At 46.1% G+C, this 26199-nt stretch overlaps 1 protein-coding gene across 4 annotated transcripts in view; it reads left to right on the top strand.

Annotated features, from left to right (window-relative positions):
- Positions 1-26199, top strand: part of SMARCD1 (SWI/SNF related BAF chromatin remodeling complex subunit D1) — a 292989-nt gene that overhangs the window by 245746 nt on the left and 21044 nt on the right. For all 4 annotated transcript variants that reach the window (XM_069653674.1, XM_069653676.1, XM_069653677.1 and 1 more), the window contains one exon: positions 16458-16559. In XM_069653674.1, the coding sequence (XP_069509775.1) occupies positions 16458-16559 (102 nt within the window). The remainder of the gene's footprint in view (positions 1-16457; positions 16560-26199) is intronic.

Raw genomic sequence — 26199 nt, forward strand, 5'->3', positions numbered from 1 at the left:
CGCTGTTGTACTACATCCTCATTCAAATAATCGATTCGTCATTAACAGTACATATCGCAATGGTTTCAATCTTCTGGAGTATTTTTTCTAAAAAGTTTATCCCTTGACATGTGAATTTGTGGTTCTGTCCCTGTAGAAAGTAGTCCCAACATTCCTTGGTACTTTTTCCACCTACTAGCGCCATATATGTCCTCAACAGATGTTGTCTTGCATTTTCTTCAACACTGCATTCTAATAATAGATAAAATGTTGTTTCCATTTGATTTGGTTTTTGGCAGCCTCTACAAGTTCCATTGGTTATCCCTCTTTTCCCAGTCCAGTTCATGTTCTCATTGGTTGGATACACGTCCAGCCTAATTTTCATCAGTCTTTCTCTGTAGAAGCTTGACGGGAATTTATGTAGATATGCGGGCATTTCATTTTTTTCGATGTTCATTTGCCATATTTGCACAATTTTTGAGAGCCAGTTTTGCCTCTCTTCACAATCCAGTCTAGTCTAAGAAGTTTCTCCTTCACTTTGTTTGGATTAGAGATTAATTCTTTCATCAAAGAGTCCAGATCTGCCAGCATTTCTTCCCACTCCTTTTTCCAGATGTTTAGGAGCTTTGCGCCTTTTCCTTTACCATTTTTCACCAGTATTCTGTACCCTTCTGCTGGGTTTTCTTCAGTGATTTTCCTCAGAAGACAGAGTTCCATTTCATTTTTGCTTCCATGGACTCAAGACATAGTTCCGCTCTTATTGCAACTATTGGAATAGTTTTTGGCAGTTTAAATATGGACTTCCAAAACATACTTTCTAATTTTGGCCAGATTTTGTAATTTGGGTTCATACCTGCCTTGCTTCCATACCTTAGCGACGGCACCACGTTCTGTGAGTAATACATTCTCACCGGGACAAAACATTCTCACCGGGACAAGAAAACATTTGCCAAATCTCCCATTTATGATACTACCCTGTGAGCATAACCTCTTTACCTTTGACTGAAGCTCTTCTTCCCATTTAATTTCTATGCTCGAGCTGTTAAACCTGATACCGAGATAGCGAATCTCTGAGACTTTTTCCAATTGTTCTCCTCCAATTTGCCATTTAAATTTGTTTATTGAAAGTTTCTTACTTCCTCCAATTGTGACAATCTTCGATTTCTCACTGTTGATCACCAGGTGATTCGATGTCATATAAATCTGCAAGTTGTTTAATAGCCTCTGTAAACCGATTCTTGTCTCGTCCAATAGTACTATGTCATCGGCATAGCATATAATTGGTATTTCTTTCTCGTTCAGTTTTGGAGGGAAGTGTTGTATGTTATTATTGTCAGGAGGTCGGCTATGTATAGTTTAAAAAGGGTAGCTGGCAACGGGCATCCTTTTTTTATAGCCACCTCTCGAGACAGCCTTCCTTTATTGTCGAGCCGTATTTGTGGTGTTGTGTTTTGATGTAATGCTCTTATTGGGTTTAGAAGATTTTTCGGGCACTTCCACTTTTCCAATTTTGTCCCATAATTTTCTTCTGTGTACCGTGTCAAATGCCTGACTGAGTTGCTAGAGGATCTCTCTATTTCGCTGAAAAAGTTTCTGCTCCGTGGTACTAGTTTGGGCAAAAAGCTGGTTTTGAGGGGCTGGAAGACACGGATTGCACCTACAGTGGAGGATTGGATTGAGGGGATGTCTGATCTTGCAACTATGGAGAGGGTGATTTATAAGAGACAAGGGAAGTTAAGATTACATGAAAAGATTTGGGATGACTTTCTGAGTTTATACTAGTTCTTTGATGGTTATTTGTATATTGTATTCTGCGTGTAATTAACTGTTTTGTTTGATTGTGTTAACTGACTTGCTTGTTTATCTTTGAGTAAATCTTACAAATAAAATGCGTGACTAAGATCTATAAATGCAAGATGTACTTCTCTGTTCGATTTTTGTGCATTTATTTTCACCATGTTTAGTATGAAGATGTTTAAGTCTGTGCTTGTTCTTTTAGTAAATCCCGTTTGTCTGGGGTCGATATTGTTGTTGTTTTTGGCCCAGCTTGTCAATTGCTTTGTAGTTCGGAAGCGCAAATCTTTCCAATTGTTGCCAAAAGTGATATTGGACAGTAGTTTTTTGGCTCATCCCTGTTCCCTTTTTTGTATATTGGTACTGTGATGCTTTTATTCCACACTTCTGGTATTTTCTTTTTTTCTTTTGCACTATCTGGTTACATATATTGTGGATTAATGCTGCCCATTTTTGTTGGGTCCTTTTTCACATGTAGATTGGTTAAGCCGTCTCATCTGGCCGCCGTAGAATTTCTTTTGTTTTTTTATTGTGTCGGTGTCTGTTGAAGTTTTCTGTGAATCACTGTCCCCCACAGAGGGACGAGATTCTTCCGTTGCAACTTTACTTGTGTCGACATGTTTAAATTTCCCCAGCAGACCGGCCTTACCACAAATGTCTGAGGGAGATGCAGTAGATGACACAGAAGAGTCCCAATCCCGCTCCTTACCTGTTCTTAAGGAGACCAATTGCATCAGCATGGCAGATAACACATGCAGATGGGTAGGTAACCTTGGCTTCGCTCTGGTGTTGTGTCGCGGTACAGCCGTATCAGCAGGATACTTTTCGGCCATGCTGTGTACTCTATCCCGCTACAAAGGACACTAACACCTCGTGCTCTTGTTCCGTTGGTAGAGGGTTGTGTTTTCCCCACGCTGCAGCAGCGCAGCACAGCCAAACAGCGCCACTAAGCACAGCCCTCCACGCAAGAGGGCTTAATGCTGCATGGCCGCTGCGTTCTTTTGATGCTGCAACTTCCTGGAGGGGCGGAGCAATGGGCGGGCTTCACCAGGCTTCCTAGCCAATGTCGCCAATGTCTTTGCTGACGAGCGCTGCCCGTAAAGTCGAGTCAATCAAAGAAATTCCACAACAGCTGTTGGCTAATGCTCATGCTTGCAGCTCCTCTCACGCAGCACAGCCCTTCACGCAACAGTCGGTGTTACCTCGGCTCGCAGATTCAGCGAGATCCAGGCGCTGGTCACCTCTGAACCATATACCACCTTTCACAAGGACAAGGTAATCCTGTGGATGCACCCGGCATTTCTGCCCAAGGTTCCATCTGCATTTCACTTGAATTAGGAAATAGTCCTTCCTACGTTCTTTCCCGATCCCAAGGACGAAGCAGTGTGTGCTGCACTGCCTGGATGTCCAGCGTGCCCTAAAGTTCTACTTTGTTAGGACCCAGGGCCTCCGCAAGTCAGACGCCTGTTTGTCATTTTGGGAGGCTCGAGTCCAGGCTAACAGGCCTCTAAGGCCTCCATATACCGCTGGATGGTCTCTGCCATCAAAGAAGCGTATGAGGGCCAGCACAAGCCGTGCCCTGCCAACATGGCCTTCGCATTCCAGCACGATGTCCCTTGGCAAGTCATAATCAGGGCGAGCAGTTTGGGCCTCTCCCTCAGCTTTCTGCAAGCATTACTGTTTGGATGTCGGCTCTAAATCTGATGCAGCTTTCACACAGGCGGTTCTCAGGAACCGATTTGCTTAAGGAGGGTCTCCTCTCCACCCTGGGGCTACAATCAGTTGTAATCGCCCATACAGTATGGAGGAAAGGGGACGGGACGTAAGAGTAATTATAAGTTACTCCCCATAGTGACCAACATACTCTTAGTCCATAGTCCCCTTTCCTCCATACGTCCCACCAACCTCCCGCCCTAATAATACTGGTGTCATTAGGCAATGGTATATCGATTGTTGGCGTGTCAATGGGGACTGAGGTGTGGCTCCGGAGGGAAGTGTTAGGGCAGCTCCCCTGCACGTCTCTAAATTTAATGGGGAAGGTTTTTCTGGTGAAAAAGGTTCCGTCGCTTGGAAGGGACGCCCATACAGTATGGATGAAATGGGACTATGAACTAAGAGTACGTTAGTCACTACAGTGATTAATTTATAATATCTCTGCTCAGTGTGCCATCAGGGAATGCTCTGCATAGCTAGTTTATCTCACTGGGATACTAGAGAATGTATTGCACAGCTTGATTAATTCATACATTTGTTGTTGCCAGTGATCCTATTGCACAGCTCAATATTTTCCATTACGAACAGTGCACCCATCACCTAGTTACATTAATTCTCCAGCATGGGGTCTGGCATGGATTCACATGCTCATGAATATTACCCAAGTGTGTACATTGCTTAGACTAGTTACTTCATTCCATTAACAGTGTTTCCACTGCTTAGGTAGATTAACGCTTCTTGCTACCTGGGAGCCATTGCAAAGATATTCACCTTGTTACCATTGCTACTAGTGCAAACATTGCAAAATGTATTCATTATGGTGTTAGTGAAACCAATGCATAGCTAGATTAACTCATTACGATTCCAGTGTATACGTTGCATAGTTTAATTCAGTGAGCTTCCCATGAATCAATTGCTTAACTAGATGAATTAATGTGCTACCAGTGTAACCAATGCATAACTAGATTAATATGTTCTGCCATCATTCTCTGTTGCATAATTCACTTTTGCTTGGTTAGATTAATTAATTGTGCTACCAGTGAACCTTTCCAATGCTAGATGTCATCTTCCTGCTGAGGACACAAGGTCTGAATCCATTGCACAGCTAGATTGGAAGTGAACATTTGTGCATAGTATATTAGTTCACTGTGCTACCATTGCAGAGCTGGATAAGTTCAGTGGGCTATGCCTGAACCCATTGGAAACCTTAAACCTTTCAATTTCTCCACTGATTATGCTACTAGCTTACCCAGACTGAGCATGACCCCTCTGCAAGGCTAGATTAATTTCCCCATTGATTATGCTCCAGTGTATCCATTGTTTAGTTAGAGCAATCTGTCATGTTGCCAGTTGAACCCATTGTATAGCTGTACTAATTCTCTTCTTTCTCTTTATTCTGCTACTAGTGCACCCATTGCTTAGCTAGATTCACTCAGTGCACCACTGTTGGGTAGAAAGCCCATGTCTGGCCTGATGTGGAAGTCCCCTGCATTTTTTGCTGGCTTTCCTGGGTTTTGGACTTCATTGTTTCCTCCAAGTCCAGCTTAACCCAAAACCTGACTAGAGGTTGTTTGTGTGCTCTTCTGTCATTGACGGCTAAGGCAGCGGGGACCCCTTATTGTCCCGTAAAGGTATCCCCATCTGTTAGTCATGTGGCTAGACTAGTGGTGGCCTTGACGCCTGTGTAATATGGTTCCACATGTGGAATCCATTTTACATGGCTATGCCCTTTTTTTTTTTTATTTTTTTATTTTTTTTTTTTTTACTCCCTCTGTTTCAACACAATGGAGGTTGTCTTTGTTTACCTCTAGTTCCTACAGTTCACATGGCTATCCCTTAACGCTCTCTACATATGTCAGAGGAAGGGGCAAGCTTTGCCCACTAGATTGGAACCCGTGAGGGTCAACCCCAACTCTGCCAAGGACTAGGGCAATATAAACATAATACAACAAGGGTGTCCTGACAGGAAAACTGGACAGATTAATTGTAGCCAACTGAATGTGCAACTAAGTGTAAACAGTTTTTTATTAACAGGTCTTGGTCCCTAGTTGAACTGGGAACACTTGTAGTTCTGTATCTATCAGAACAAAGCACACTGTACTATGTCTCCGAATTTGTCACATACATTTATTAAATATAATTGCATTGACCTGAACAAATTCATACACAAATTATTGTACACATGTTTATGCAAAAAGCATGTGTCAAGTAAAGCCTGAAAACGATACAGTAAATAAGGCTAAAAAACAAACCGAATGAAAACAGATAAAGGAGCACCACAACCTGTGAAAGTTTACACTGATACAATTCTCAGATGCAACATAGGTGAAGCTCCCAAATAAGCAATACATCTTAATACCCACAGTTAATGCTGTATTTCAAATAGCAAAAGCATAGCAAGTTCTGTCATCTTGCTTGCAGACAACTAAGAATTAATGTTTCTTGTTACATGAGTTGGGTATCAAAAGTTCAGGGGTCTACTTAGTGCGTTGGTGTAAAGCTGACTCTAGCGCGGCCCGGGTATGTGATTGAATCAAGGCACACGGGCTATACATTTCGACGGTTAATTGTAGATATGTCCGCCTTCCTCACGACCAAAAGAACTTAATTTATGTGGTGACCCCTGAGGAGAAAATTGGGCGAAGAAGGAAAGTGTCAGGCTTTGGGTCAATCTGTGTCTTACGGCTGACACTCCTCATGGGGGTAATAAGCCCATGCATTGCATTGAGCAGAAATGGATCTGTGATCACTGAGACCACACATAATTGCGATGGCCGGAGGAGACCCCCGCAGGCCTCCATATTACTATAATATCCCATACACCCCCACATATATATGTGGTGTAAAGGGGGTGTTTAAAAAAAAAAAAGTCGGGCATTTCGGCTGTCGCAATTACGAGAGCGACATTTTGGGCCATTACCTGCGAAAATTGCTATTATGAAAACAAGTAGTGCTTAGATGTTCCCTTCACTCATTGAGACAATTTTAAGATCATTTTGGAGAATAGGGGAAGTGGATGTGATGCAATAGTGGGTTAAAAGAGCACAGTGGATAAAAGGTTTGTACATAGTGAGAACAGTTAGAGGCTTGCAGGCTTACCATGGCTAGGCGAGTCCCTAAATAGGGTGCTGCATACTCTGGAGGGAGAAGCTGAAGTTAGCGCTGGCTCAGTTGTTGACGTGCTGAGGTCAATGGCTGCCTAGGACTGGGAGGTATAGAAGGGATGTAAATGTACACTTTGCTTGAGTAGCATTGTGTGAATATGGGTGCTGTCAAAGACATACCTTGAGGCAGGCGGCCTGGATCCTGGAAGGATCTGGAGGAGTCCTGGAAGTGAATCGCATCTCTACGCCCGGGATCATCAGAGTGGAAACCTGTTGGTGCCAATAAAGGCACAGAAGTGATGGTCGAAGTAGATCGACTAAAACGTAGGTCTCAAGCAGGCTTGGTATGAGACAGAGTATGCGTGGTTGGTAGCGTCTGTGCGATCGCTGCGACTCACCTCGTAACAGCACCTAGCTGTGTATATGAGGATAGTCGTGACTAGAGCCGTATCGTAAGAATTCGGTCACTATGGTAACCTGCTGTAAAGTCTCGGGCTTTAACCCGCGCAGGCTTTAACTTGTGCGGGGGAGAATTGTGCTGCGCCACTATACCTATATCAGTGGAAAGCGGTACTGCACTACTGATTTCGATGCTTTGCGCCTGACTGGCGTGTATCAGGAATAGTAACAGTTTCTGTTGCTTGTTCATCTGCTTCCAGTGCATATGGTCCGACATAGAGTGGTAACCGCGGAGTATTGCATCTCGTCTTTCGGGGACCGAAAGGGGACGTCGGCATAGGCGTGGCTGTAACACTAGCCCTATTGTGACGTTTAGTGTACCCAAAATCCCTCACGTGCAAAGGTCCCTCAGATTGTTTTTTTCTGCACAGATAACTGGTCGCCCTATAGCGGAGCAATTACATAAGAGACATTGTTTATCCTAAACAGACTTGTCGGTTCTTTACCCCTTAAGTCATTTTGACGCCAAGAACAACTTCGACGAAGACTACAGGGGACTTGTCTACAACAGTGGATTTCGGTGCCTACAATCCAGCGGCTGAAGCATCCATGTGGCCGGGCCTTCTGGCCGGCCTTTACAGTAGAGAGTGGGGTCGGTATGGCCATATTTCCATTTTGCCTTTCCTCTTTCCCCCTCTAGGTCTGATCATCTTCCCCTTTTGCTATGGAAAGGACTCCTTTAAGGTTCTGCCCTAAGTGTTTGGTCAGATATCCTTGGAAGGAAGAACACAGGACATGCAACTCCTGTCTCCCTTTAGATCACAACGAGAAGCGGTGTGCAGCTTGTAAACTCCTTCGGCCTAAGACCCTTAAGGAGCGACGTGTAAAGCGGTGGGATGCGTACGGTATGTCGCGGGTGGAACCCCCTTCCCCCACCGCCACACCCGCCGAAAGTGATGGGGGTACCTCCGATGACCAAACATCCGTTGCAGATATGATAGACCTCGAGGCGGACACTTCTAAGTCCGCCACGCCAGTCCCCCACCCTTTAAGGCCTGACTCTGGTCTCGCTTCAGGGACAACACCCGGTGACAGGGGCGTACAATCGCTGTTCACGAAGTACACAACCCCTACACCTATTTCGACGGGTACGTCGGAAAAGGTGAAAGCGCCAGCAGGGCCACCGACAATGTTGGCGGATTCATCTGATCGTACAGATCCAAAGCCTTCCCCGTATCCGCTGAAGCGTCTTGCGACTGGGCATTCCAAAACAAACGAGGGCACTACACCTGAATCAGGTTTACAGGTCGAAGCACGAAAATCCGACGGTCCCAAAGGCTGCGATAGGACTAAAAATCACAAGTAGGCCTCAAGGCGAAAAACCGACTGCTAGGCCCTCTAACGCCGTGGAAGGCAAGAAGTCTACCGATAGTCCTTTGGATCCACTAACTCACGGCGGTAATCGAAGACAGCATTGCAAGAATTACTCCGGCGGTTGGGCTTATTCCTGTTCCGGCGAAAAACATGGGGCAGGACGTGGACAAATCTTTGGATGCTCCATGGTGCCCAGATTCTCACTATCTATAAGGACAGTCAAGAGCCTCTTTCCAACACCCTGAGAGACAATTTTCAACGCCGAAGGACGGAACACAACGCTTTTCCACCCGTAGGCCCTTCTGGGTCCTCTAAATGGACAAGGGAGACATTTGAAGGGTGTATGGACCGTCTTGAAAGAATTATCAGTTTTTCTGAGCATCCTTCCCTGAAAAGATCTCGTGGCGAGCCTAATCTTCAATCTGCTTCACATTTCCAAGAAGATCAGCCTTCTGTCCCCGTCCAGCATGAAGACATCGTCCAGATGGACACTTATAGGGACATTTACAGTGAAGATGAAGAACCTTCCTTCCTACAGAATTACGATGAGGATCAGGCGGATGCCACAGACAATAGGGAAGAAACCCAGCAAGTGGGGACAGACCCATGGACGCTTCCCCATCAAGATCAGGACACTGATGTATTGTGCCTGGATTCCCCTCAGTCCACCCCGGCTCGCCAGGCCTCGCCTGTAGACGACCAGATGGCCTTCAATACCATGTTAAAGAAGGCAGCTGAGCATTTTCACATCTCTACTCAAGAGGCAGTGCCTGAGCAGGACTTTGTAGAGCATATTCTTAAGGAGAAACATCCCTCGAGCCAGGCCATTCCCCTCCTTAATTCTATCAAGAGAAGATTGGCTCCCTCCCTGGTGTCACAAGCTCAAACGCGGGCAGTGAACCCAAGAGTTGAAAAGTTATTTCGGCCAGCTCCTTCGGACCCTCAATACATTAAAGGGCATGCCACCCCCGATTCTCTGGTAGTGACTACCACCCGGAAATGGGCAGGAGTACCCCTTGCCACGCGGGAGGCACCCCCGGATAGGGAATCCAAGAGGCTGTATGCCTTGGGCAAGCAAGTCACTTTGGCTGCCGCATATACCACGCATATAGCGAATAATACTACGCTGCTGGCGAGTTATGCTGACGCTCAGGAAGGCCTCCAGGAGGTCCCAGAATCTGTTAAGTCCAAGCTTCTCACTATTGTGGCCGAAGGAAGACAGGTGAACCAGAATGTAATAAAGAACACTCTGGACACAGCTGAAACAGCAGGCAGGTCTCTGGCCCAAGGAACCTTACTCAAATGAGACGCTTGGCTGCGTACCTCGGGGTTTAAGCCCGAAACACCGGCCTCGCTCATCAATAAACCAATTCAAGAAGCTAACCTCTTCGGAAAGGCGGTCGATGAGGCCTTAGAAAAAGCCAAAAAAGAGCATGACACTCTTGAGTCTCTGCAACAAATCACTCAAAGACCTCCCCCCAGAGAGGAAGTAACTCTCGGCGGTCCTTTCGAGGGCAGTCCCTTGCAAGTCAGAACAACTATGGCACGGGAAACTGCAATACCGGACAAACAAACATCAGGACGCCCTGCATACTACCCTTCAAGGGGTCAGCGACGCAGCAAAGCCAGAGGTAGAGGCCCCAATCCTAGAGGAGCTGCAGCCTCTGGTCAGAAATTACCATCAGATCCAGGTCCCCCTCCCATGTCACCCCTGTCTGGGGGGGGGAGGGTCGCTTAATATCTTTCCTCACGGCATGGGAGGGGATAACTTCAGACCAGTGGGACATAAAAACGGTCGCCCACGGGTACTGCGTGGAATTTGCCCGACCTCCACAATTCAGACCACCGCGCTCACGGCGCCTTTCATCGGACCGTCTGGAGATCCTGAATCAAGAGGTGGAAGTGCTGCTGGGAAAGGACGCTATAAAGCCGTCCCTATTCTTCAGGTAAACAAGGGTATTTATTCAGTGTACTTCCCTGTAACCAAAAAGGACCTCACCATGCGCCTGCGCCCAGCGAACAAGTTCATAAAACCTCAGAGGTTTTGCATAACGCTACAGGAGGTGATCCCACTGCTGAAACAGGGGGACTTACATGGCAACATTGGACATGAAAGATGCATACTTTCATATTTCCATGTTGCCAGCGCACAGAAAATATCTAAGGTTCATGATATAGGACTGGCATTACCAATTCAAGGTACTCCTCTCGGCATCGCCTCGGCGCCAAGGATGTTTACGAAGGTCCTGGCAGTAGGTGCAGCACACCTGCGCATGTTATCCGTCACATTTTACCCTTACCTCGACTACTGGCTCTTAACAGGGGACTCGTATGACACGTTTTTTGAACACCCAAAAACCGTAGACCTTCTTCAGTCTGGGGTTCTCTATCAACGAGAAGAAATCCAGTCTAGTCCCCAGTCAAATGAAACAATTTCTGGGAGCTCTAATCCGGACGAAAGAAGACGGCTTCGTCTTCCCCTCCAACGAGAGGGTTCAGAACATGCTTTTTCAGATCCCTCAATATGTAGCCAGTCGGGAGGGGACGGTGTGCAAAGCCATGCGCTTGCTAGGAATGATGGCGTTGTGCATATACTTGGTTCCCCACGGACGGCTGCGCATGCGTCCCATGCAAGAGTGGCTCAACAGCCAGTGGTGTCAGGCCAGCGGACAATGGGAATATCTGGTAGTTGTCTCGCCAGCCCTCGTTCTCTCTCTGCAGTGGTGGTCAAAAGAAAACCTCTTGAAGGGGAAGACCTTCACCACCCCTGCAGTGGAAGCCACTCTCACGACACTCATCTCTCACAGGCTAGGGGGGCTCACCTGCTTCAGCAGACAGCGCATGGAGTGTGGTCCCCACAAGTAGCGGCCAATCATATACATTTACTGGAGCTATTAGGTGTTCAAGGCATTAAAGGCTTTTCAGATGCAACTACAAGGGTCTGATTCTAACAGACAGCACTACAGCCATGTATTACCTGAACAAACCGGGGGGCACTCACTCGTCAGAGCTATCCAAGCTGTCCCAAAATATTTGGATATGGGCTCTCGGACACAAGATGTTTCTGTTGTCCCAACATGTTCCAGGGGAACTCAATCTTCTGGCAGATGTGCTCAGATTTTTCCTCTGCCCGAAGAATACGAATGGCGTTTGCACGAAGTCATTGTGTCGAACGTCATTGCAGAATGGGGCTTCCCAGAGATCGACCTGTTCACAACTCAGGAGAACGCCCGATGCCACGGCTACGCCTCCAGGTACCACCAGAACTGCTCCAAGGGGGAACGGTCTCTGGATAACATGGTCAGGGACATTTTTCTATGCTCCCAACCTCCCCACTTCCCCCCCTCCCACCCCCCCCCCACACCACATCACAACAAAAAGTGTTGTGGTGGAAGATACCGGTGATTAAGGCCTTTATGGAAGGGATTAAGAGGATTTATCCTCCCATTTCTCACCCAGCTCCTGGGTGGGACCTAAATGTGGTTTTGACCAGGCTCATGGGAGCTCCCTTAGAGCCAATGCATAAAGCAAGTCTAAAAGACCTGACTTATAAAACGGCCTTCCTAGTGGCTATCACTTCTATTAGAAGGGTTAGCGAACTACAGGCTCTTTCTGTTCTAGACCCCTTTGTTACTGTCCACAGGGATAAGGTAGTTCTGCGCACTCACCCCAGATTTTCGCCTAAATTCATCTCGAAGTTCCATGTGAACCAGTCGATTGAACTACCCACTTTCTTCCAGAATCTCACTAGCATGGCGAAAAGGAGCCTACACACACTAGATGTGCGCAGGGCAGTCATGTTTTACCTGGAAAGAACAAGACCACTGAGGAAGACGAACCAGTTTTACTTTTCAGTGGCAGCTGGTAGAGAAGGGCATCCTGTCTCTAAATCAGCTAGCTCAAGGTGGATTGTCAAATGCATCACACTATGTTAAACTGTTGCTAAGAGAGAACTGCCCTTCAAGCCTAGAGCACATTCTACTCGGGGCACTGGGGCATCCATATCATTAATTGCAAATGTTCCCCTTGAGTCCATTTGCAAAGCGGCAACCTGGAGTTCTGTACACACCTTTACAAAACACTATTGCCTAGACGCACATTCTAGGTCTGAGTCTCGGGTGGGACAAGCAGTACTAAGACATCTTTTCTCTACTGTTCCTTCTCACAACCCACCTCCAACTCCAGGTACTGCTCGCTAGTCTATGCAAAGCATGTGATTCTAAGCAGATTAACAAGCATCAGAAGACATGCAATACTTACCATAATAGCACTTCTGATGATTGTATCTGCTTAGATTCACATGCGTCCTCCCTACCTCCCTGCTCGGGGTGGAAGGAACATAGACATCTTACTACTTCTCTCTTCTTCATGTACTCACTCACAAAAGCCTTGGGCTCCCTCATGGCAGAAAAAATACAATTAGAGGGACCTCGGTGCGTGAGGGATTTTGGGTGCACTACATGTCACGATAGGGATAGTGTTACACACACCTATGCCGACATCCCCTTTCGGTCCCCGAAAGACGAGATGCAATACTCTGCGCTTATCACTGGATGTCGGACCATATCCACAGCATTAGCAGATGCAATCATCAGAAATGCTATTGCGGTAAGTAATGCATGTCATATGTCACTAGAGGGCGATGGAATAAATGTGCTGGCACGTATATATGAGTAACTGTGCGGACCATCAAAAGAACAGCTGGAGACAGTGAAGTCTGGAGTACTGATTCACCAAGTGTGCATGAGACCCGTGTAGCAGGGGAGCTGGTCGTTTAGATAAGAACACTGTGCAATCTATAGGACAATGGGGTGTCATATAGATCACCTGAGGAGATGTAGGGCACTGGAGTGTCGGGGTGATTCTCCCGTGGTCGGCTGGGCCGTCCGCGGACCTCCGGGCTGGGAGGCCCCAACTCCTCCCGTGTTCCCAAAAATTAGTATGAGACGCACACAAGAAGCAAGGTGGTTCTGCTGTTTATTAAAACAACGGCAGGGATGGGTTTAGGATCGTACGCGTCCGTCCAGACTCTCAAAATTCGTGGGGCTCGCAGGCCCTTTTTGCCTCAGTATGACGCGCTACTTGCGTCACCTGGGAAAGTTAGCGAAAAACCTATCGCCACTCCGGATTGGTTCCTCGAGTGGTAGGGTTAGTATAGCATACATATAGGGAACAGTATTAGTGGTTGAGGATGAGTCGGGTGGTATACTTGGGTTGTCCCTTCTATTAGATACTTGAAAATTGTTACACGAAGACCCCTAATGATTGGCTAAAGTTAGTGGAGTCAGTGATGAGTGCCCCCATGTTCTGATTGGTCCACCCGCGAGCCCCCCAGTCTGGGACCATCGTTGTTCCCAGCTCGCGTTGTACCCGTCACTAGCAACAATGTGTAACTATGTGTTCGTGCAGACAATGTGTGGATTTGCTCATAGGCTTGAGAGCAGACCATTCCCATCGCTGTAGGTGTCCATCGGGTCATTTCATTGTTGCAACCTGTGTCCCAGACGTGGGACCCAGGCGACTTCTCCCTCGTGGGTCTGGCACCCTGTCAGGTTGGCTTGGTCACGTGTGGAGAGACCGTGGCTGGGGCAGAATTTCTGCAAATTTAAAGTTGTATTTTGCTTCTGTGTGCTTGGCTTTGCTTACAGGTGTGACCTTGGCGCCGGCTGCTAGCATACGAGTTGCAACATCGCCCCCTTGGCTGTGAGCTCTCGCTGGGCTCGTTCTGCGGGATCAGCACTTGTACTCTCGCTCATTCAGTGTTCATGGCGGCTCTTGCTTGAGGCCTACTTGGGCCTGGTTCATGGGTGGGGATGTGTAATGCACGGCACCTGTGTTGCGGTGTGACATGGCTTCATAGGCAGTATTACGTCTTCGTTACATTCTCATCACGATGCAAGGGGTGGGAGAAGCATCAGCAAGCGTATACGCGAGTGCTTTATGCATCTTGCGTTTCTGCATTACGGAAAACCTATGTGAAAAATAATAAAGATGCGCGTCAGTGGGTGTATCCGTCACCTACGTCCTAGCACTGAATATATTCTTCGTGTGGGTTGGTGCGTGAGTGTCCAGTGTGCATGGTGGCACGTGTGTTCTTGGCAGTTGGCTAGGTCGTCATGGCATCTCAACGATGTGGGTGCTTGTTGTTGAGGTCTTAGACGAGTTCATCCATGCCACAGGTGTCGGCTTGAGTAGGGCAGGCTGGTGGGCATATCTTTATGTTCTTGAACCAGGGTATTTGGTCGTCTGGTAGTTAGACAAATTCATCTCGGGGTGGGTGTCTGGGCCGCGATCCTCTGGGCCATGGTTGCGAGGAGATTGGGGGGGGGGGCTTTTTCTCCCATTCTCCCACTTCAGGAGAGGACTGGCCATGTGTGCTGGTCTACAGATGTATACAATGGCTGTTGGATTGGAGTAAATCGAATCATGCCTGTCATCATGACTCACATAGTGATGGTTTGAAATAGGATAGGGATGGGAACGCTGTGCAATCTATAGGCCAATGGTGCGTCATGTAGATCACCTGTGGAGATGTAGGGCACTGGGGAGGACTGTTCACGGGTGCTAGTCTACGACAGTGGCTGTTGGATTGGAATACATGAAATCATGCCTCTCACCTTAACTCACATAGTGATGGTATCAAGTTAGATATATCAATGATCCACCACTTTAGGTCGTCAGGGGAGTGTTGGAATTCCAGAAAGTTGGATACTAATGGTGCTGTGTGGTTTCTGCATCGTATCCTGGATCTATGCTCATTGATTCTAATATGAGCTGCTCTTGTCGTTTGTCCAACATATTTCAAACCACATGGGCATTCTATGCAATATATAAGATTGCTGGTTTGCAGTTCGACATGAATCGTAGTTCCCACCTTTTGTTTTCAATCTGAAATGTTAGTGTTTTGGAGGTGAAATTACAGGCTCTGCAATTTCCACATGGAAAATGTCCCATAAGTGGGCGTAAATCCCAGTTGCTCTTATTGGATCTGGTCAGCTTGTTCTCGAGTGGACCAGTTTGTCTTTAAGGTTTTTTTTTTATCGTTTAAATGCAAACAGTGGTATTTGTGTATTCGGCAAACGGGTAGAGATCATTGGCCAATATGTCCTCAACATTTTCTTGATCATAAACGAATTGGTACTGTATGTTGCACTTCCACAGTGGACTATTACCAAAATGCTAACAAACATTAGTTCCAATCTCAGAGAAAGGGAATACCCTAAACAACTGGTCTCCCATGTTCTTGAAAGAGCAAGGTTTACATGAGGGACACTCTATTGGAGGAAGAAATTAATACCATGCAGGACAGGATCACCTATGTCACAACCTACAGTATCAACTTGTTTATGATCAAGAAAATGTGGAAGAGGTTAAGAATGAACTTGTGGGGCGTGCCAACCAATAACTAGGCCTGGAACACAAAGCCACAGTCACCACCCGTGGTCTCTTGGGACCTCCAACTCTCCCTGTTTCCACATTTTTCTTTTTACCATTCCCCTTGGCAGTGGTCTTGCAGCATGCACTCCCCTGCCCACCAAACATACATGTGCCAGTAGTGATGAACCCTGCTATGTGGTGCACGTAGGGCCTCTGGCTGGCTATTACCGCCCGTCCACCCCACATAGCAGGTTTATCACTATATTTGTAGAAAGTTGAGCATGATTCTGCATGTTTGTGGGTGTATCAGTTAGACAGTAACCTGAACAATTACAAAAAAAAGTTTTACCTGAAAGTCTTTTATTTGCTGAAGAGTAAAAGCTGTTGTGAAGCATGACAAAACACTAATACATTGACTGTATCTTGGTTTTTCTAGAAGCAATATGAATGCCTTCAGATTTATGGGTTTTGTTCGGTGTCAGAAGAAATGCTATGCCAGTCACCAAGCATGTTGGCATATTGGAGAGCCAGAAAGAAATGCAGTTCAACTCTAGGCATATTGTACAGTATGATGTTAATATGTATATTCAGAGCAGTACTGCACATGGAACATGTTTATCCCTCTTGATGTCTTGCTTTCAAGCAGAGTTGTGCAGAATGTGCCTCTATAGCTTAGATCAAGCTTATTCTAATGTGTCCTTTCTTTTTTACTTTTAGACCATGACAGATGTGGTGGGGAACCCAGAGGAGGAACGTCGAGCAGAGTTTTACTTTCAACCATGGGCACAGGAAGCAGTGTGTAGATATTTCTATTCCAAGGTAAGTGAGCTGAATGTGCAGCATCATTTTTCTGATTGACATGTATGTCTGCTACGAAACATCACATTGACTGCAGCATATACTGCATCAAATTTAAAATCTGTAGAGGTAAACGCGAAGTATTTCCAGTAATTTGAATTGTGTGATGACTGCCGTTTGCCAGGAAGAAAGACTCCAGAGGAGTCAGTCTCAGTGAAATGTAAGCCTTTGAAGGTTGTGTGAATTCTAGGGTAGTGGTGCCCCCTCTGGAGCTCTACTTGTCTTTATCTGCTTTGAATGCGGCTGCAAAAACTGTTACAGGATATTTGTACCGCACACTATCACCACCTGAGTTGTCGCCTGGAGCTCTGGCGGAATCTGAAAAGCAAGAGGGTATGATACGTTAGTAGGATTGACCGGGGGTGATGTGCTGTTGGCAGCTTCAGTTCGGTTTACACTGTTAGCTGAGCATAGGTGTGATTTTTCAGTTGGTAGTTTTCATGTGCTGTTTTGCGAGGCTATGTGTGGTATGTTGTGGGTAGTGAAGTGTGTGCGTAGTTTGTTGTGATGTGTAGGGATGGTTGTGTTTTGATAAGAGTTAGTAAGTGCTGGGTAAGATTTTCATACTTATGATAAATATGAAAATCGTACCCGACCAGTGTCAACCCCAGAACTTTTTTGCTTTGACTAGGTAACTATTTTACCTTGTCCCTAGGTGAAGAGTAATCTTTTTTCCCCTCTCAACTAGCCTTATTCTTTTTATGGGTGACCTTTTTAGGTCTCTCCATAGTGTATGGTTGAAGTATAGTTTGCTACAGCTTTTGGGATTTGACTGGGTTGCCCCAATGGACTCCTCTGTTCATTTATTTTTCATGTACTGGGGTGAACTACAGTTCCCAAGTTCGAAAGTAGGATTTTCATCCCCTTTTGCATTTTAAATAGTGAGCCAGAACACTCGACCTTATGTGGAGTGCTGTGGGGATACAATGAATCTCATTTATTACTTATCTGTAACATTTTTGTTACAATTGCAAGTTTGCTTTAATGGCTGGTGGCAATGGTTTGTCTTTTGGCTTTTCGTCAGTTTTATTTGCAGGCTGTTAATTCAGCCTCGGTTATGCACAGAAGGGCCACCATTTTTCTAAAATGGTGGGATCCTTCTTTTTTTGCCATTTCGTGTTTGCTTGTAGTTTCTGAGGTCTTCCCCAGCCATTCTAGACAGGAACCACCTCAGTGGCAGTTTTGTCTTTGGCGGGAATCCTTTGTATTCCCCACCAAGGCTCCAGAGTGTCTGAGAAGAGAAGGCAGGAAGCGGGGGAGGAGTCCAAAACTCTGCAGCCCTTCTTTCACCTTGCCTGAAAGGAGCCCAGTCTCAAGGGGGCTGGTGTTTGGGAGAATTCTCATCTCTGTGCTAATTCCCTTCAACCTTAGAGACCCCCCGCTCTTTTGCTGGACTTTAGGACTTTTATTTTTAATCCTGGAGTGAGTGAAACCTTTTTCTCACTCTCGTATTTTTTAAAATCTGATTTGGACTCTGTGTGTCTGTTTTTGGAGTCTGACAAACTCCATAGGCATCTACTTTTGTATTGTGATACACAGCACCTCCAGTGCATTGTCACAGAGAAGTCCCTTGGATTTCCCATAAGGTTTAAATACCTTCTCTTGGGTGAACTACTGTTCCCAAGAGTAGTAAAGTGAACTTGATTTTACTTATTGGTTTTTCCTATGTAGGTCCAGCACACCCCATCTTATGTGGAAGTGCTGTGGGAGTTACTTAGCCCCTTTTCCTACTTACTCATGTAAAAAGGTTATGTTACCCTCACTACTTTAAATGGCTTGTGGCAGTGGTTTCATTTTCTTACCATTGTGTTTCTAACGCAGGCTGAATCCTCCGCTGCAGTAGTGCACTCATGGGTGCCCATTTTGTCAGAATGGCTGGTCTTCTTTTTTCGCCATTTTTTACTTGTGAGGTCTTTCTTGGGTTTTACTCTGCGCGCCAAACCAGGTTTAACCCTTTTGTTAGTTTTGTCTTTGGCAGGCTTCAGTAATGAAACCTGCCTCTGGCTCCAGTGTGTCTGGCAGGGCAGGAAGCGAGGGAGGTGCCCGAAACTCCATTTCCTTGGTTACCTGAATGCACCCAGTGGTGATTGGCTGTCTGTCCTTGCAGGACAGCCACCCTGCTGTGTGAGTGACAGCTAGGCTGTGCATGAATGGGAGAAACCTGCATAAAAGGCGTGACTTCTTGAACCAAAGGCAGTCGACCATTGGACGAAAACATCCGACAAAGGAAACTGGAAGAGAAGCTTGTTGCACCCTCCTGGACCATTGAACTGCCTGGTGAAGCCCTGCTGCGTTGCTGAAGCCCCAATTCTTAATCGACTAGAGATGCCCCGGTACGGATGACCTCTTCCCTTGAGTTGGTGGGACCAACTAACCCCAAGACTAACTTGCTGGAGGACCTTCCCCAACTGGCTGTACTTCTTTGCTGCTGCTGCAAAGTGCCATGGCTCGAGAAATCCGTAGTTGAGAGCATAGTCTTTAAGAAAAGAGCTCCAGGAAGTTCCTGAGGACCCTCCCGAAGCAGGACGACTCAAGCCAGAGTCAACTCACCAGAGTGCTGGACTCCAGAAGCAAGGGGAAGCCCATCCAGTGTCCAAGATCTGCAGTGGTGCTATTTGCCGGTAGCTGAAACCGTGAAGTGCCACTGAATTGAAGAGGCTATAAACAAGAGAGGGTCCTGCCTGTAGGGATACTATTTGGTTGCACATCAATTCACAGTGCAAATTAAATTACATAAACGGCACAATGGCAGCATATTAGTTACTGACAGATTGTGCAAGGCTGTATTGAAGAGCCTGTAGCTGCTGCCGACCTTCAAACTGCAGTGCAGGAGTCCTCCAGACGTTCTCCCTCTTGTCCCCATGACTGAGACCCAGGATCTGCAAGACTGCAACCAGAACAGAAGCCAGCTAGATCCTCTTCTTCAAACCTAGGGTACTGTCTCGACTAAGCGGTACTTACCTCTTTTGTTTGTAGCTTGCTTGTTCTCATTAGAGAGTTGCAGTAGCTGCTTTTTGCAGTCTCGATTCCAGCTCTGCCCTTCACAAGCCTGACAGCTTGTGGCTCAACAGTGATATTATTACAAACTCTCTAAACTTTTTGCTATCTAAAGAAGTGCCTCAGCTCCATAGACATTGTTCAAATTGGCTTTGGCTTTGGCTGTCCTGGCTCCATCCAGACTCTTCTGACCCATTGACTTTGATTCTAACTGTCCCTCATAGGTGGTGCATAAATTTAACTTGTATTGCTGGGAAAAATCTAATCTAGACTTCATTGGGAGATTGAACAGTATTCACATGCTCTGAGAACTTGTTAACGTTTTTGCTTCCCTAACCTTTTCCTTTTCCACAACCTCAGAATTGTATCAAGTACAAAAAGTGATCTATAAATGCCAAGACTGTCCCAGTAATTTAAGTTATCTCAGGGTGTAGGAAGGGTGTGTGAGGCATCCAAAAAGTAGATCTACTTGCTGATACTTGTTAATCTGCTTAGAATCACATGCTGTGCATATGGTCCGACATCCAGTGTTAACCGCAGAGTATTGCATCTTGTCTTTCGGGGACCGAAAGGGGACGTCGGCATAGGCATGTCTGTAACGCTATCCCTATCATTAGTGTAGTGTACCTAAAATCCCTCATGCGCCGAGGTCCCTCAAATCGTTTTTTTTCCACCCAGATTCCTGGTCGCCCTATTGCGGAGCTCTTTCAAGAGACATTATCATTTCATCATCGACTTTGTCGATTATTCCTTTAGTCATTTTGACGGTGGTTCCTGTTATGTGCCGAAGACTGCAGTGAACTTTAGACGCCTATGATCCGTCGGCAGAGCCTTCCACGTAGCCCAGCCCTCTGGCTGGCCTCCACAGTAGGGAGAGTGGGGTTGGGGTGGCCATATCCTTTGAGCTATGTCTCTCCTCTTCCCCCTCTTTACCCGGTCATCGCCTTTATTGCCTTTCGCTATGGAAACAACACCATTTAAGTTTTGCCCCTCTTGCAGGGCCAGATATCCTTGGAAGGACGGGCACGCTAAGTGCAATAATTGTTTACCCCTTGACCACTGTCGGGTCCATATCTTGGGTCTTCTTGCAGGAGTGATGCTGGCCCACCAGACCCCCTTGATATGCCTGCCCAATAGTTCTTAAAATATAAAACTACCCAACAGGCAAACCCAAGGGGAATGGAGGAGAAAATAACAACTGCAGATCTTCACTGTTTCTTTAGACACGACACTGGTTCCCAGAATATAAACTCAGTAGATGTAAACTCTTTGGAACTGGATTGAGGAAGCTTCATCAGTAATGTGTCTGTGAAATCGAAGCACAAAAATACACAGATTAAATAAACTCTTATCTGAATGTTGTTTTCTGCTATTTATAATATAAACAAAACTAGCATGTACCTGCTGCCTATGCTTGATTGCTGATAGGAATTTATAGTTTGTTCTTTTGTATTATTAGATGCTCTTCTGAATAACTTATAATAAGAATTTACAATGAAAGTCAATGTTCAATATTCTTGAAACACTTTGTATATTCTTTGAATATATGTTGTAGAAAGTCTGAAACTGGCTTGCTTGAAGAAAAAATGTTTTTACTATAGTTCTTAGTCTGAGTTAAATAAAACTCTTCTGGATTATTCAATTTACAGTCTTTACTTTCTTGTATCTGAATATATAAATATCATTCAAAACTGTACTGTAGATTTTGGATGCTCCAATGAGGTTAGATGGCTTGTTGCACAATGAACGAAAAGTTCAGTTGATTGAAGAACGCGACGCACGTGCCATCAGAGCGAAGTTGAATTAAAGACACGAAGCAAAATAGCCGCGCTTTCAAACGGTCGCGGTAACACGTAGCTTCATTCAGTAACCGCTCCACAAAAGTAAACAAATTCACAGAGAAATACCGGAACTCAACACGACGCCCCTAGGAACGCTACTTGACAACACTAGTACGTCAAACCAGGAAGTAAAACTTTAAAGTGGAACGTGCGAGCTTACTCTAACCGATTCCCGACTAGGATTGATTTTTCAGTAAATGAACTAAAGAGGCGCATATTAAGTGTTATACATCACTATACTAATTTTAATAACACGCGTACTATAGTGAAAATATTAAACTAAATTAGAACCAATAAGTCACAAATATCCTGACCAGAATGCTCTAAAACACCTACACTAACTTTCTTAGCCCGTACATGCCACCGCGTAAGGAAAAAATAAACGTACCTTCATTTCCCGCACGCACAGCCACGAGAGGAAAAAATAAACGTACTCTCATTTCCCGCACACGCAGCCACGAGAGGAAAAAACAAACGTACTTTAATTTCCCGCACACGCAGCCACGAGAGGAAAAAATAAACGTGCATCAGAATTTTCCTTCCTTGAATACGTGCGCAATAGAGTTCAAATAATGTTCATAAAAATCAAATGCAGATAAATAGTTTCTTAGAATTTTAAAGTAAACTTCTTCTTGAGAAAAATTGAAGATAAAAACATTGCACTTTAGAAAACTTAGCTTGCTTCACCTGTAAGTTGGTCTTGAAGTTACAACAAGGACTTCATTAACGAAATTTCTGTAGAAATTAAGCTCACTGTAAATTCTTCTCAAAAAGGATTTTTATAATAACTTATACTAAATATCCTAAGAGCTAAATGAACTACAACCTTCCACTAAAGAAACTGGAAGAGGAAGAAGAGATTGAAGCTCTCCCTGATCTCCTCAGAATGTACTGAAAAACATGCTGAATGCTGCAGAGACGGCGGGAAGATCGCTAGCTCAAGGCACCCTGCTCAAACAGCATGCTTGGCTCAGGAATTCGGGTTTCAAGCCGGAAACCCAAGCAGCTCTTATTAATAAGCCTGTTGAGGAGACAAATCTCTTTTGTAAAGCAGTCAACGATGCCCTCGAGACTGCCAAAAAGGAGCTTGAGTCCCTTCAGCAAATCGCCCAAAAGAACCCCCCCGCAACCCCCCTTCAGAGGGGAAGCATTTCCAGCATGTCCTTTCAGGGCCAATCCCGTTTCACACAATCTGTATAATACGGGAAATACCTGGCACTCGGGACAGGCATCCAGCACCCCCGCCAACTATCCACCCAGGGGACAGCAGTGCGGGAAAGGCAGAGGCCCCAACTCCAGGGGAGCCACAGCCTCTGGTCAGAAATGGCCTATGGATCCAGGTCCCCTCCCATGTCACCCCGGTCAAACCTCAAAAGTTTTGTATAGTAACTCTGCAGGAAGTAATCTCACTGTTGAAACAGGGATTACATGGCGGCACTGGACATGAAAGATGCAGCATGAAAGATGCATACTTTCATATTTCAATGTTGCCAGCGCACAGAAAATATCTAAGGTTCATGATAGAGGACAGGCACTATCAATTCAAAGTACTTCCTTTCGGCATTGCCTCAGCGCCAAGGGTGTTTAGAAAGGTTCTGGCAGTAGCAGCAGCACACCTGCGCAGACTATCCGTCCCAGTTTACCCTTACCTCAATGACTGGCTCATAACAAGGGACTCTTGCGAAGCATGCCTTTTGAACACTCAGAAGACAATAGACCTTGTTCAGTCTGGGATTCTCCATCAACGAGGAGAGATCCAGCTTAGACCCCAGTCAAGTAAAACAGTTTCTGGGGGCTCTAATTCAGACCAAAGACTGCCTCGTCTTCCCCTACAACAAGAGGGTTCACAACATGCTGTTTCAGATCCCTCAATATGTAGCCAGTCTGGAAGTGAAGGTACGCAAGGCCATGCGACTGCTTGGAATGATGGCGTCATGCATTTAGTTGGTTCCTCACGCGTGACTGTGCATGCGTCCCATGCAAGAGTGGCTCAACAACCAGTGGTGTCAGGCTAGCGGACAGTGGGAAGATCTAATAGTTGTCTCGCCAGCCCTCGTTCTCTCCCTGCAGTGGTGGTCGAGGGAAAACCTCTTGAAGGGGAAGACCTTCACCACCCCTGCAGTAGAAGCCACTCTCACGACAGACGCATCTCTCACGGGGTGGGGGAGGGCTCATCCGCTACAACAGACAGTGGATGGAGTGTGGCCCCCACAAGTAGCTTCCAACCACATAAACCTGTTAGAGCTATTGGCAGTATTCAAAGCACTGAAGGCCTTTCAGACACAGCTACAGGGGAAGACGGTTCTGATCTTGACAGCCAGCACCACAGCCATGTATTACCTGAACAAACAGGATGCGCACACTCTCCAGGGCTATCCAAGCTGTCCCAGAACATTTGGATGTGGGCTCTCAAACACAAGATGTTCTTGCTGTCCCATCACTTTCCCGGCGAACTCAACCTTCTGGCGGACTTGCTCAGCAGAGATTTCCCACTACCCATAGAGTACGAATGGCGTCTACACGAAGACATCGTCTCCAACGTCTTCGCAGAATGGGGCTTTCCAGAGATCGACTTGTTCTCCACTCAGGAGAACGCCCAATGCCAAGACTACACCTCCACCTCCAAGGGGAACGGGCTCTGGATAATCTGGTCAGGGACATTTGTTTACGCTTTTCCCCCGACCACCCATACTCAACAAGATAGTGCACAAGATGCACCAGGAACCAGTCACGATGATCTTGGTGGCTCCCATGTGGGCCCGCCATCCCAGATTCTCTCATCTGATGGAGATGTCGCTCTCCCCTCCGATGAAGTTGCCCTGTCCGTTCAACATGTTGTCTCAGGACAGAGGGGAAACACTACACCCATGCCCACGAACTCTGAATTTAGTGGCCTGGCCCCTGAGGTCATAGAGTTCGGACACCTTCAACTTCCTCAGAGATGCATGGACATAATCAGCGAAGCTAGGAAACCTAACACCCGGTATTGCTATTCCAGTAAGTGGAAACGCTTTGTCATCCGGTTGAAATACCAAGGACATCAATCCGATTGACTGCTCTACTACCCACATTGTGTTGTACCTGACACACTTTATAGACTCAGGACTGGTTTTTAATTCCCTTAAGGTTCACCTAGCTGCTCTCTCAGCCTACACTACGTCACAAAAGAAGGTGTTGTGGTGGAAAATACCTGTTATTAAGGCCTTTATGGAAGGGGTTAAGAGAATTCATCCCCCAGTTTCTAACCCAGCTCCCGGATGGGATCTAAATGTGGTATTGACCAGACTCATGGGGTCTCCCTTTGAATAAATGCTTAAAGCAGGTCTAAAAGACCTTACTTGTAAAATGGCCTTCCCAGTGGCTATCACTTCTATTAGAAGGGTTGGTGAACTACAGACCCTTTCAGTTCTAGACCCTTTTGTTACAGTCCATGTGAACCAGTCAATTGAACTACCCACTTTCTTCCAGAATCCCACTAGCATGGCTGAAAGGAGCCTACACACACTAAATGTGCACAGGGCAGTCATGTTTTACCTGGAAAGAACAAGACCACTGAGGAAGACAAGTTTTTCGTTTCAGTGGCAGCTGGTAGATCTGATTCTCAGGTGGGACAAGCAGTATTAAGACATCTTTTCACTACTGTTCCTTCTCATAACCCACCTCCAACTCCGGGTACTGCTTCCTAGTCTATGCACAGCATGTGATTCTAAGCAGATTAACAAGCATCAGAAGACATGCATTACTCACCGTAATAACATTTCTGATTGTATCTGCTTAGATTCACATGCGCCCATCCTGCCTCCCCGTTCGGTTGGAAGGAACATAGACATCTTACTACTTTCTCTATTTATGTACTCACTCACAATAGCCTTGGGCTCCCTCACGGCAGAAAAAATACAATCGGAGGGACCTCGGCGTGTGTGGGATTTTGGGTACACTACACGTCACGATAGGGATAGTGTTAGACACGCCTATGCCGACGTCACCAAAAGACAAGATGCAATACTCTGTGGTTACCACTGGATGTCGGACCATATGCACAGCATGTGAATCTAAGCAGATACAATCATCAGAAATGCTATTACGATGAGTAATGCATGTCTTAAAACTGACCGTTAAATAATTATTTTACTAGAAAATCTCGAGTATGAGTTATTTGGATACTTGTGAATCTCAGGGTTGCATGTCTACAGCTCACATTTAACCCTCTTGAGATGGGTCTGACTGCTAAGTCACTCTACCAACATGTGTAGTACAGACCTATTCTAATAGGGGTGTTACCTATTACCAAGAGGACAAGGCTGGTGTAGTCTCCCACAGGGTTACTGCATCCAATCTTGCCTAACAGCTTGCTGTCCTAATTGGACTGCCAGACTGCCCCTTTCTGTAAAATACAGGGAGATATTGCAGAAGTTTTGCTGTAGTTCCTTTTAAATGCTCCGTATATGGAAGCTGCTGACAAGTCGACCACTGGAGCTAAAACCGAAGAGGAAGATGAAGAAAATACAGCTGAAGCGATTTCCAGCGACCAGAGAGCCTGCTGTGTAACCAGAGCCTGCTGTTACCCTTCCAGTCAACCTGGCGTTCCCGAAAACGACGACCCTGAACCCAGAGCATGCTGAGATCCTCTAGACCTGCATTTTGAGCCACCCCACGTCGTGCTGCGACTTTGCGGGTTGCAATACCCTGGGACATCGAGCCATTGTGCGGTGCACTGAATCGAGCTGAAACTTTGGTGGCATCCTCCTGGCTCTCCTGAAACA

The sequence above is a fragment of the Ambystoma mexicanum genome, chromosome 3q, assembly GCF_040938575.1.
Source record: "Ambystoma mexicanum isolate Mex_15411 chromosome 3q, UKY_AmexF1_1, whole genome shotgun sequence".
In the NCBI taxonomy this organism is placed as follows: domain Eukaryota; kingdom Metazoa; phylum Chordata; class Amphibia; order Caudata; family Ambystomatidae; genus Ambystoma; species Ambystoma mexicanum.